Here is a 13,938-nt window from a genome sequence, read left to right on the forward strand (position 1 = left end):
TGAGTGCTATTGCTATTTCCATTTTACAGATGAAGGTGCTGAGGCTTGAACAGATAAGACTTGTCCAAGGTCCTACAATGGAATATCAGAGATAGGATTTGAGCCTGGTGGTTCAAGTTGTAAGGTTCAGGTAAGATGACATATAAAGCACATTGCCAACCTTTAGAAAACCGTGCTATACAAATGCCAGTTTATTATGATGATGATGATGATTACTGTCAATTATCCACCACTCTGATGATGTCCTTGAGCCTTCTACTGCCTTCCTGCTAAGCTCAAGAAATGATTATTGACAACCCAATGGCTTTGGAGTAGCCCTTTGAGTCAAACCATGTAGGGAGAGCCTAATGAGGAAAATAAAATAAAGTCAATTCCTGCCTCTGCAGAAGCTTACACTTTGGAGAAAACATCATCTAGAAGGAATCTGGAAAGGTGGAGATAGGGGGGAGGAGTCAAGGCAGTATCCAGCAAGGGGGCACTGTGATAAAAGGGTGACTTGGTAAATGTTTAACAAGGGGTAAGGAAATATATGCACTCACTTTTTTTTTTTTTTTTTTTGCAAGGTCATGGAGTTAAGTGATTTGCTGAATCACACAGCTAGGTAATTATTAAGTGTCTGAGGTCGAATTTGAATTCAGGTTCTCCTGACTCCAGGGTCGGTGCTCTATCCACTGCGCCACCTAGCTGCCCCTGGACTCACTTTTAAATTTAATCTGAGTTATGAACACTTGTAAAAGTCTAGGCAAAAAAAAAAAACCCCAGTAAGTAAAAACCCTGATCTGTAGTGAGATTTTTGGAGATGTAAATGATCACACTGAAAATTTATCAGTCGGCTCCCCAGAACCATTCAGAGCTGCTGATTTGAACCCTGGTGATTTTAAGATGAGAGTGGGCTCTTTGTCTCTTAGTCATCTCTCCCCCCCCCCCCCCCACGCTAGTGGATGTAGCTTAGTGGAAAATCTTACTCATAATAGTTGTCTAGTAATTGTTAATGGAATTGAGGTGGGTTGAAGGCCCCCTGGGTTACAGAGGAGGGAATTTGAAGGTGGACACACCGGCTTGAGTCCTGACTCAGTCACTCACTGGGTGGATTACCTTGGGACTATTCTTCTTTCTGGGACTCCCTTTTTTCTTCTGTAAAGGAAAGGGGATGTGCTAAATGGCCAATGAAGAGAAGAAATAACATAGGATTGGGTGAGAGAGGATCTGGGTTATTCCTGGGTCTTGCCATCCTTCCTCCCGATGAGCCCTCTGAACCCCCACCCCCCCACATTGCTCTATGTCCTGTGACTGGATCCTCCAGGTGTGATCACTCTTGAATTGAATGTGAGCCTCTGGAGACCAGAAGTTTATCTATCTATCTATCTATCTATCTATCTATCTATCTATCTATCTATTTATTTATTTTTAGGTTTTTGCAAGGCAAATGGGGTTAAGTGGCTTGCCCAAGGCCACACAGCTAGGTAATCATGAAATGTCTGAGGCCACATTTGAACTCAGGTCCTCCTGACTCCAGAGCCAATGCTCTATCTACTTCACCACTTAGCCACCCCCAGAGGTTATTTTTATTTCTGTCCTTGTATCTTCAATCCTGGGCACTAGTTAGTAATTTATGTCTTTTAATTCCTTCATTCATTATCACAACCCCCATCTCTGAAAGGAAGGAGTTGGACTCCATTGTCTCCAAAGCCTCTTGTGGCTCTAAAGCTATGGTCCTTTGGAGGGTCACCCTAGTACCCAGGGGCCCATAGCAGGCCCTGCAACCCAACATAATCCACAAACATTACCAAGAGCCTAGTCTGTGGCTTCCCACATTTGTCACACCCTAGATGTGTGACCTTGGCCAAGTCCCTTAACCCTGACTGCCTCACATTCAGAGACATCTCCAGTAGTCCTGATTTGTATCTGGCCACTGGACTCTGGATGGAGATGGCTCTGGAGGAGAAAGTGAGGCTGGTGATTTAGCACGGCCTTCCCCTCACTCACATCCAGTTCACATGCTTGTCCTGGCATCACCTCCCTGATGCTGTGGTCTTCTTAGAGAAAGAAGAATAAACATCATCGTCACTATGCGTGAGATCTGAGAAGGGCAAGGAAAAAACCAGGCCTGGCAAAGGCTGCCACAAGCCAGGCCGTGGTGCTCGACTTGGAGCTGATGGCAACTCTGACCCTCCAAGCCCCTCCCCTCAAATAACAGAAGGACACCAAGGAGCAAGGCAACACTTTCTTTTTATTTAAAAAGGCAGGAATATAGTGTAAAAATCATTGGAAAAACTAAAAGGCATCGATACATATCCGGATATACACTTTTTACATAAATTACACGTATTTATTCTTTCTGTCTGAGGTTCTGAGTCAGCGCTGAGGTCTAGTAGTTAATGGGTCCTGGAATGTGCACGTTCAGACCGCCATAGTCCAGCATGTACATTGGCCACTGCTGAGGGCGGGGAAGACGAGAGAGACACGGGCAGAGACAGAGAGACAGAGACAGAGACAGACAGACAGAGAGACAGAGAAAGAGAGACAGACAGACAGAGAGACAGAGACAGAGAGAGAGACAGACAGACAGACAGAGGAAAGAGAGGAAAGCAAAGAGAAACAGAGTGGAGACACACACAGAGACAGAGAGAAAGACAGAGAGACATAAAATAAAAGGAGAGAGAAGTGGGGGGAGAAAGACAAAAAGGAGAGGGAGGTAAAAGAGGAAGAGCATGAGAGAAAGAGGAGAAAGGAGGTAAGGAAGGAGATAAAGAAGAAGGGAGAGAGAGAGAAGGGAGGGAGTCAGAAAGAGAGAATGAGAGAACAAAAATTAGAGGAGAGAGGCAGAGAGTGAGTGAGAGAGAGAGGAGGCAAAAACTCCATGTTAGGATGTAAAATATCACAAAAAGACATGCCCTGCTGGTTGCTGCCATGAGGGATGTAGACATGACTTAAGACTTTTGGGACCAAAAGGGAACAGCTGGCTGAAGAGGAGCCACATAAGACCTTGTTTCAAGCCCAACCACATCCTCGCAGTCCTAGAGATCCTTTCCCTGGAAGGATCCGAGTTCTGAGTGCAGGGCAGATAGAAGGGCATGTGGCTGTCTATTGGGCAGGCCCATGGCTTCCGGAGCTGGCAGGTTCCCCCCCCTCACCCATCTACAAGGCTCTATCAAAGGCGAGTGTTTATGGGGAGGCAGAGTCAAATGGTGAGAGGAGGCAGTGGCAGGTATATCAGAGGAGCAGGATTTGGTATCAATGAAGCTAAGGTCATATCTTGTTGTAATTTATTAGCTGTGTGTGTGTCCATGCACAAATCATTTAATCTCTCTTGACCTCAGGGCCCTTGGTTGTAAAATGAGGAGGTTGGATACGATGACCTTGAAGGCCCCCCCTCCCCTAAAGTCTATGATCCCATGAATGGAGAAATCCTAAAGACTTTTCTGAAACTATAAAAAAAATCTCTCCTACTTTGGTGCTTGTAAGGACAAATGACTACAAATTCTAATTTTAAAAAAGTCAGAAGGAATTTTTAGCTTTACAGTTCTCACAAGGAGGGTATGTCATCTCCCTTTAGAATATAGGCTTCTTGAGGGCAGGGGTAATTTTTTTTTTGGTCTTTGTTCTCAGTACTATACTTGGTAAACAGTAGGGGCTTAATAAATTCTTGCTGAGGGGTAGTTAGGTGGCACAGTGGATACAGCACTGGCCCTGGAGGCAGGAGTACCTGAGTTCAAATCTGGCCTCAGACACTTAATCACCTAGCCGTGTGACCTTGGGCAAGTCACTTTAACCCTATTGTCTTGCAAAAAAACCAACAAAAAAAATCCACCAAAAAATAATTTCTTGCTGATTAATAGTTGATTTTTGTTAGGGGTGGGTTTGGGGAATAACTGCCAAGCAATATTCCCCTCACTGTCCCAGAAATGAACCAGTCCCTCTTTTTTCTCCAGTTTACATATTTTTCTGTCTGTCTCTTGGAACAAGAGGGAAGACAATCAATAGGGAAGGGACAGAGGACCTAAAGTGCTCTGGGCTGGGAGTGAGGAGACCTGGGTTAAGTCTCCTTCTGTCATTGTATGACTGGAGGGGAATGATTTTCCCCTTTGTTTCTTAGAGGGCTATGTGTAGGATCCAACAGGAGAATATTTGGGAAAACAATTGAAGAAAGTAAAAAGCAATCTGGATAGATTTTGTCTGGGAAGAGAGAGGAGAAGATTGTATGATCTGTCTCAAAATTGCCAAGAAAATTTTATTGCAGTCCAGAACCAAAACTAGGGTGGTGTCACTGGGATTCTGCACCAGGCCATCAACATAGGATAGGAAGCAGGGGCATGAGTAGTGCTTCCTTGAAATGGGAAGGGATTTGGAGACCATATAGTCTCTCATTTTACAGATGAGGAAACCCTGAGGCCCTGGGAGGTTGAGTGCTGTATCCAAGGATCTATAGGTAGTAAATGAGGAGCTACATTTGAACCCAGGTCTTTTGACTCAAGAGTAAATGCTCTTTCCATTGCACCACACTACCTCATCTGGGCTCTTTGGTGGAGAGGGGCATACTTCCTTCCCAGTGTCCCCATATCTCATGGTGTTCCACCAGCCTGTCTCTCCCAACTCTCCATGGGTGATCATCCCCAGGATCCTGGCACCTCTCCTGGAGCCCACCTTTCCTCCTGACTCCTACTGGGACAAAGGTTGGACTGTCCTGGGACTGGGCTGTCTGTCTCCATCCCCTTGGGATTGCACTGGTGCTCATCCTATCTCCTATACGGATGGGACCAATTCCATCCCTTCTCTTCTTCTAGTCCTGGCCTCGGATTTCATGGGTGATTCTACACTTAGGTCACAGACCCCAACTCTTCAGCCTGGGTTAAAAAAGCTTGCCCTTGGCCATAGGGAGGCTTTTCCACCGCCCCCCAGGACAAAGCAAAAGAAAGATTAGGTTAAGAATTGTGTAGGCTTTACCACAAGTGAAATCTGATTGGTCGAGGCCGTGGACTCCAGATTGGATGATGAAGAGGAAGAGGATGAGGAGGAAGAAGAGACAGAATTCCCTTCAGAGACTCTCTTCCGCTTTCGTTTGGGGACGCCATTGTCTTTCACTGGGGACATAAAATACATCCACAGAATGTTTGAGCTAGCAGGACCGTAGAGACTCCCTAGCCCAACCCCATTTCAGAGAAGCCAGAACCCCCACATCTTGTAGAGAATAGAGGGCCCACAGATTCATATGGATCTAGCTGTGTAACCTGAGGCAAGTGAATCAGTCTCTTTGGGCCTCCACTGAGGAGGTTGGAGTGAATGACCTTTCAGGTTTCATCTGTTTCTAAATGTATGATGAACCGGAGAAGGGAAGGGAGTTGCTTAGGGTCATACCGCTGGGGAAGGGGCAAGGATGGAATGTGAACCTAGGGTTTCTGACTCTTACATCAAGGTACCAGCATCTGCTTTGGGCACATTGGGCAAGGAGGAGAACTGAGGCTTCTCTCAGAGCCCTCTTGATCCCCATATTAGGGACTTCTCTGAGAGGAGCTAAGATCATTGGGTCCATATTGACCTCAACCGGGTCCCATGAAATGACTAAGGAAGGTCATTTTCTACCAACTCACCCGGCTGCTTGGCCTCTCCACAAATTTCAGCAAAAGGTCTGCAGAACAAAAGAAACAGGGGTTAGAAGTCTAGGTTTCTTCCCCCATCCTGGACACCAAGGCAGAATCAGAAGTCAAAATGGAGACAGATTTCCCTTGTTATCAAACCAGAGACAATATTGTTACTCAGGTGGTGATAAGCCATGAAGACCCAGAGCATTGCCCCATTGGGGGAAGGGAAAGACACAAACTTGGTATACTGTAAGAATGCCCCTGGGGAGGGTTAAAGTTGGCTTCCTCTATATTATATTTAAATTTTCTGATCGTGACATGCTAGGTTATTTCTTTGCTAAAGAAGAGGGCTCCAAATGTTATTATCACCAGGTGATAAGACCCCGGACAAGCATTCACCTGACAAGCCCAACTATCGGTCTTCATTAACAGAAAACTCACACCTCCCAAAACAGCTCATACCCCTTCTGGATTGTTCTAAATTTTAGGAAGTTTTTTTTTCTCTGATATCAGCTTAAATTTGCCACATCTCCCTGTCGCCCTAAAGGGCCTTTCTCTTAATAATGACAGTCCTTCAGACATCAGAAGACAGCTCTGACATCCCCCATGGAGCCTTCTCTTCGGGCCGACCATCTCCAATTGCTCCAACAGATCCTTCTCTGACATCGTCTCTACCCTTCATTATTTAGTAGCTTATCAGGTCACTTTCCAGCCTTGGCAGATGGGATGGATGGAGAGGGATTCTGCATCTATGTGCCACCCACCCAAGCAGGGAATTAGGGTCAGAAAGTGATAAGGGCTAAAAGATAGAAGCAGGTACCTGAAGGGAGTTTATAATAAGTCCCTGAATGATTTACAGCAGGCTGTTGAAGGAGTTGGGGGTGGTGGTGGGGCCTAGCCCCGATCTGGGAAATTAAGGATATCAGAAATGGTTGGTCACACCCCTCCTCCCACCTTCTCCTTTACTTAAATCCCCAATCACAGACAGGCTCAGGAGCTGGAAGGAGCAGTGGGTCCTGCTGAGATTCCTAAATAGAACTGCAGGGGAGGGTGGGAGGAGACTGACGGGTAGTAAGGTGTTTTTAAATTGTTCTGTTCAAATTGGGTTAAAGAGTGTTCAGGAGATTTGGTTTTTTTTTTAAAGAGAGCCGAACTGGTTGGGGGATGATTCCACTAGGTGTGGTCAAGAATTTGATGAAATGGGGTTAGTTTAAAACAAATGATGAATATAGAGAAGCATGGGGAGATTTATATGAACCGACACAGATTGAAATAAAAAGAACCAGGAAGGCACCAGACACAATGTCGCCACCAGTGTAAATGTGCCATTCACTGGAGAGGTATCAGCTTAGAAGAGGGGAGAAAGGGGCAGCTAAGTGGCAGTGAATAAGAGCATTGGCGCTGGAGTCAGGAGGACCTGAGTTCAAATGTGACCTCAGACAATAATTATCTAGCTGTGTGACTTTAGGCAAGTCACTTAACCCCATTGCCTTGCAAAAAAAAAAAAGAAAGAGAAAAAACCAAGTTTCCTCTCTACTTTGTAGAGGTGGGGATCTTTGGATGTGAAAAATAGCATAATCTATCACATTTAGCTGATGCATTGAGTTAATTATGCTCAACTGCTCTTTTTTTCCCCTGTCTTTATTAGGAGGGAATGGCTGCATGGGCAGAGGGGGGCAGGAGATATTTGGAAATGAAGCTGATGTTTAAAAAAAAAAAAAGATATCATTCACAATTTAAAATTAAAATTTTAAGAGGGCAAAGCAGGATAGGGAATTTGAAATTAAATTTCAAAAAGGGGCAAAGCAGGAAATAACATTTAAAATTAAATTTTGAAAAGAGGACAAAGTAGGGCATGAATAAGCCAGTTTCTAGAACTAAAGAAATCCCTTTCAAGGAAGCTCTCATGAGAAAGGAGAGGGAAGGCAAATAAAGGTAGAGAAAGTGTAGAGTTGCAGCAAAAGCCACAGATGCTACAGGAATGAATGTACACTTTTTCCCAGACAAAGTTAAAAAAAAAAAGGCTCCATTTTATTATTTCATTAGTGCTTTAGAGATGTGAGCAGAAAGAGAAGAAAGAAGCTGGAGGCTTGGGAGCCGGAACTCTATTCTGTCTGTTCAGGAAAACAAACAGAAAGAATACTTTGGGAGGAGTCTGAGTCTAGACCTAGTTAGTGAAGGGGGTTGGGGCTGGGTGTCCCTTATCCCAAGAGAAGAGGCAAGTAAGTGGCCTAGAGGATGAGGCTCTTGAACCTTGAGTCAGGAAGACCCTTTACTACCTAGATGACTGTCATTAAATCACTTTCAGCCCCAGTTTCTTTGCTTGTGAAATAGTTTCCTTATTGGTAAAATGGAAATAAGGTTTAATAATGGTTGACTATTATGGCACTTTAAAATTTGTGAAGCCCTTTGCAGTTATTATCTTCTTCTAACCTCACCACAACGAAGGAGGAAGGTACTAGAGACAGTGTTCCCATTTGACTGATAAGGAAACTGAAATTCAGTTTTTTTGTCCATGGTCAAAGAGCCAGTAAAATTCAGAGAAAGGATTCACATTCAGCTTCTTAACTCCAAGCCCAATTCTTGTTGCACTATATAAGCAGTGAGGAGCTTGTGGAGGGTGTTTTTAATGTCTTTAATTCTGAGCTAAAGCCAACATTTCTTGACAGGCTAGTTGTTTTGAGGGCAAAATTAATATGTAGAATTCAGAGTCAGCAGGACACCATATTGTGCTTAGGTGTTCTATTTCTTTCAAATTTTGCTCTTAGTATCTATATTTATCCACCACACATAGGATGCATTTAAAAAACTCTTATTGCTATTTTAATAAAGATGATTTTTTCCTTTACTTTTTTTATTTAGAAAAACAAAGTAATGCTAGTTAGGTCATATGCTCAGATTTCTTATAACTCTTGCTAATGCCCCAGAACTTTCAGAGATGACAGCTGATAGATAGCTCACTGAAATCCTAGGACTCAAGTATTCAATCACAGAACCACACCTCACAGCTGCAGATAGCTACTGACCCCACCCAGAAGCAACAGAGCTTTTTCCTACTTAACCTAGAATAAGGGCCTCCACTGTCATGAGTGGTTCCTTTCTACGTTTGCCAAGGCGTTATTATAATATGGTATCTACAGTCCCACAGTATACAATGAATGGCCCAATTCTACATTCACATGTTGAATTTCTGGGTTTTTCTCTAGGGGTGATGCTTTAGATACTGACCCAAAGTGGTTGAGGTCTTGCTTTCTATGTCCCAAGGAGAATATGGACCCCTAGTGGGGTCCCACTGGCCTGTGGGAACCTGAGGGTGGCAGGAGGGACCCTGAGTTTGATATTCTCAGTGTGAGAGCTGCTAATGGGAACTGGCTCGTCAAAAATCCCAGTGATAGGGTTAGTGATGCTAGAAAGTGACTACAGCAATGCCTCTCAGTCATTGATTTTTAGGATAAGCTGGCCCACGTGGCCTAGGTTACCTTAATAGGTACCAATGTTCACTTGGGCAGCTAGGTGAATAGCAAGCATAATATGGCTAAGCTCAGGGGTCTTGAGCTAGCAAATTTAATTCTGTTTTGGTGATGGAAACTTCAGAGTGGGAAAAATAGAAATTTTACCCAGAGTATGACTTTTATCTAAGGTCAATCCTGAATAGAAAATACTCTTTGGAGCCATATGACAGCTGGTTTATAACTTGACCTGAGGGTGTGGAGGGAAGAAGGAAAGAAAATACATTTACCAAAGTTTAAAAATCCAACTTCCCTAAATTTTTCTAAATGATTCATGGGGTAGCTATAAGCAGGACGTGGGAAAGCATTTTTCAGAATTTATAAATATTATGGAAAATACATTGTTTTTCCATGAAAAAAGACCCTCCCCTATCTGAAAGCTCTTCTTTTCTCTCCCCTGTTTTAGGATCAATGATCAGAGAGTCAAATTATCATAGGGACTTTGACTAAAAAAGTAAAATTCCAGATTATATCCTGAATAAATTCCTCATGGATTTGCCAAAATATACATTATATTATGTTACATATATACATTATTATTGGGTATATAATATATATCATATACATGAGGGAGTGTGTGGCATAAAAAGTGAACGTGTGACAATTGACATCTTTTAGCATCCATCCTAAATAATAAGAATTCCTATCTTCACCTCTGCCATTTTGTAATACCTTTCCTTATGTCCCAAAAGATGGAGAAAATCACTCTTCCCATCCCTTGCCATCTCCCTGCTGATATCTTCCCCATCCTTTCAGGTCCAGTTGAAGTGTTACCTACTGCAAATTCTTCCCAGATTTTCTAGCTAAAAGGGGTGTCTCTCAGGCTTTGGGACCTTCTCTCTTCTCCCTGCCCCTTACTACCTGGACCATCTTGGACAAATCACTTCCTCCCTAGCCTCAGATCCCTTCTCTTAGGGGCTGGACTAGATGGCTTTTGACATCTCTTCCACCTCTAAATCTATGACCGTTTCCCTAGAAACTTGTTTTCTTTTGAATTGTTTTGTGTGTGTGTGTGTGTGTTGTGTGTGTGTGTGTGTGTGTGTGTGTGTGTGTGTATGTGTGCATGTGTGTGTGTGTGTGTGTGTGTGTGTGTGTGTGTGTGTATTTACACCCTAGCATGCACTCATTATATGTTTACTAAATTAAGTTGAAGATGATGACCCTTGAGATGCAGTTGTGGTCACTGAAGGATATTGGAATTTGGCTGAAAATGAGATACATTTTGGGGAAATATTTTAAACAATTAAAAGGAGTTCATATTTAACCTAAAAACCTGGTTGGCCAGGTTTTCCCTCAAGCTCTGGATAAGACTCTGAAGTGGCTGAAGATCTGGGTGAAAGTTGAAAACTTATTTGTAACCCCTGGATGATGGGGCCGCTTATAGTTCTTAGCGTTGGTGGGTCATGGCTCCCTTCGATCCTCTGGTGAAGCTTTTGGACCTCTTTGTAGAATCAGGGTTTTTAAATGCATAAAGGGCACAGGATTATAAACAGAAAACAATTATTCTGAAATACACCAAAAAAAATATTTTTAAAAAGGTTCATGGATCACCCCCCCCACCTCCTATTTAGGTGAGACTGCCCCCCATTAATTCTGTTTTTTTTTTTTTTTAGATTTTTCAAGGCAATGGGGTTAAATGGCTTGCCTAAGGCCACAGGGCTAGGTCATTATTAAGTGTCTGAGGCTGGATTTGAACTCAGGTACTACCTGACTCCAAGGCCAGTGCTCTATCCACTGCGCCACCTAGCCGCCCCAGCCCCCCCATTAAGTCTGGATCCATTTCTGCCCTCCTTGGAATACTCCCTATTTGGAGCTTGGGGTCTCAAGATTGTGCCCATCCCACACTGAATGTCTGCAGAGACTTGTCATTATTCCTAGATATTAGACATTCTCTGAGGATATTAGAAACCCAGCCACAAAGTTAGTCCTACCTGCCTTACTTTTTTTTTTTAAGGTTTTTGCAAGGCAATGGGGTTAAGTGATGCCCAAGGCCACACAGCCAGGTCATTAAGTGTCTGAGGCTGGATTTGAACTCAGCTCCTCCTGACTCCAGGGCTGGTGATCTATCCACTGCGCCACCTAGCCACCCCTCTGCCTTACTTCGTGATCTTTGCCAAACTTCTAAAAATTTTGGGTTCATGCTAAGGCCGAATAGTTTCCACCAACTCAGCTTCCATGGCCTCGTGGAAATCTTTCCACTTATTTTTCTCATGCCACTATTCTCTTTCTATCTATAAAATTACCCTTTTACAAATTCTCAAGAGCCAGTTTACCAGTCTTTCGTGCTCTAGGATCTAGTCCCGGTCTCTTCTCCAAGTTTTAGTCTGGGATCACCAATTTGTATGTTGGATATTTCAAACCAGAAGTGGTTTTTTTTTTTTGCAAGGCAATGGGGTGAAGCGACTTGCCCAAGGCCACACAGCTAGGTCATTAGTGAGTGTCTGAGGCTGGATTTGAACTCAGGTTCTCCTGACTCCAAGGCCAGTGCTCTATCCACTGCGCCACCTAGCCGTCCCCCAAACTAGAAGTTTTGGAAACCTCTTACTGGTAACAATGTCTGAAGTTGAATTTGTTATCTTTCCCCCTAAACCCTCCCCTTTCCAAACTTCCTCATTTCTGACAAAGGAACCACCATCTTTCCGGTGTCGGCCTTAGCCAGGACTCCTTCATCTCACTCCTCCAAGTATGAGCCAAAGCTGCTGTCTCTATCTTCCCATCCTTCCCACTCAGCTCTTTCTCTCTACCATCGCTACCTCTTTTATTCAGGTTCTCATCACCTTTAACCTAGATTATTTCAACAGACTCTTAATTAGTCTTCCTGTCTCAAGTCTCTCACTACCGGAATCTATCAGATATGCTTTGGCCAAGATAATTCTCCTTAAGGGCAGATATGGCCATGTGACTCTCCTCACTCAATTCCAGTGACTCCTTATTTGGGTAAAATATCTCGGATAAAACATACATTTCTCTGCTTAACTTTTAAAGCCCCTCACTATCTGTCCCCAAACCATGGTTTCAGCCTCATTGAGCTTTCTCAGATTGCCCACACTCTGTGAGCCGGCCTAACCTGCCTTCTCACTTTGTCCCTGGAGACACTTTATCTGCCTGGAATGCCCTCTTTCCTTACCTTTGTCTCACAGTCCTAAGATTCAGTTCAGAGACCATTAGATGGGTTAAGATTTTCTCAATTCCTCTCTTATCTTCACTCTACCCTCCATTTAGTTATTGTGTGTGTGTGTGTGTATGTGTGTGTAGGTAGGGGTATAGAGTCACTTCATATTTGACACCTTCCCCACCAGGATACAAATGTCTTTTGAGTAGGGATCATTGTATTTTTGTTCTTATGTCTCTGGTGCCTAGGAGACTGACTGGCAAACAGTAGGTGCTTAATAAATAAGTAGTGATTTGGTAGAAAAGAGAGCTCAGGAAAGGGCCCCAGGGGCTCTTGGTTTCCCTTATACTCCCCTGTCCTTCCAGTTGAGAAATGGAAGAGATAATTTCATTCTCTAACATTTTAGAGCAGGTGCTAATCTCCATAGGCAAAGGGACTTTCCTCAAATAGGAGTTCCCTTTAAAGGTCTGGGTAAAAACAACAGTGAAAGGGTGTGAAGCACTTTGCCAGAGGGATGGGGGAGACTCCAGATAGACAGGACTCAGCCCATACTAATTGAAGGGTGTAGGGTGAGCCCATAGCAAGTCATCTTAAAGATGATTTAAGGGAGAGGGAAGGAAGCTAAAAAGGAGAGGTCAAGGCAAAGCCTGGAAATATTCCAGGAGGAAGGGCTAAGTGACAACTGATAAGGAAATAATAATATATTTTACCTTGGGAACTACAGACAGCAGGTCGGTTTATGCAAATGACATGCAAATGATAGAATGTATGCAAATCCCAGAGCCCTGGTCCTGCTTGGCTCTTCCTTCCCTACCTCCTGAGGTCCTCCAGGGATGGGGGCCTGGGCTACTTACTGCAGTTGACTGAGGATGACCATGCGGACGTGCTCTCGAGCCTTCAGGATCTTCTCCAGCCGGTGGATATCATACGTGTTAGGGTTCCTAAAAGGGATGTCGTCTGGCAGGCCGGTGACCTCCACTGCATCCGGGTTGTCCCGGATCAGCTTGTAAGGGACCAGAACGGGGCGATTCAGGCCCAGAGCCTCACCTGTAGGGGCAAAGATTAAGGTCAAGGGACCATGGGCCCTGGGAAGGACAGACTTTCCAATGTAGTACCTCCATCCTGACCACAAAGCCCCAGAAATACTGTTTCTGAGAAACTAATCAATACAAGAGCATTTATGAAGCCCTTGTGTTTGTGTGTATGAAACATTGGCTGGTCAAAAACCTTTCCTTGGGAATGGAGTCACTGGAAAGACCTTATCGAGAATTTTTTTTTAAATTTTTCAAGTTTTGGATGGCAGTTTTTCTATAATGTATCCCACATTTCACCACCTTGATGAACTATGTGCCTTGGTAAACATTTTGGTTTGTTTTTACAAGACAATGGGTTAAGTGGCTTGCCCAAGGCCACACAGCTAGGTCATTATTAAGTGTCTGAGGCCGGATTTGAACTCAGGTACTCTTGACTCCAGGGCCGGTGCTCTACCCACTGTACCACCCAGTTGCCCCAGTAAGTATTTTTTTTTAAATCATTAATTTTTTATATTACTTTTATTTCTAAATATATCCCTGACCTCTCTTCTTTAGGGACTTATATCTTATAACAAAAAAAAATGCCTTAATTCTTTCTGATAAAATTATAAGTGACACCCCTGACCACCAGACCTAAATCTCGATCAGCACGCAGGAAACTTCCACCACAATGGCAAGTCAACATCTGCAAGGGAGAGTTTTTC

General features: G+C 43.7%; 1 protein-coding gene across 7 annotated transcripts in view; it reads right to left on the minus strand.

Moving 5' to 3' along the window:
* Positions 1-2,216: 2,216 nt before the first annotated feature.
* The window catches only part of GTF2IRD1 (GTF2I repeat domain containing 1), a 234,448-nt gene continuing 222,726 nt past the window's right edge, over positions 2,217-13,938 (minus strand). For all 7 annotated transcript variants that reach the window (XM_074189368.1, XM_074189369.1, XM_074189367.1 and 4 more), the window contains 4 exons: positions 13,055-13,247; positions 5,589-5,626; positions 4,945-5,081; positions 2,217-2,437 (listed from right to left, as the gene is read on the minus strand). In XM_074189368.1, coding sequence (XP_074045469.1) covers positions 2,369-2,437; positions 4,945-5,081; positions 5,589-5,626; positions 13,055-13,247 — 437 coding nt within the window. In that variant the 3' untranslated portion in view covers positions 2,217-2,368. The remainder of the gene's footprint in view (positions 2,438-4,944; positions 5,082-5,588; positions 5,627-13,054; positions 13,248-13,938) is intronic.

This window comes from Macrotis lagotis, chromosome 5, assembly GCF_037893015.1.
Source record: "Macrotis lagotis isolate mMagLag1 chromosome 5, bilby.v1.9.chrom.fasta, whole genome shotgun sequence".
NCBI classification, from domain to species: domain Eukaryota; kingdom Metazoa; phylum Chordata; class Mammalia; order Peramelemorphia; family Peramelidae; genus Macrotis; species Macrotis lagotis.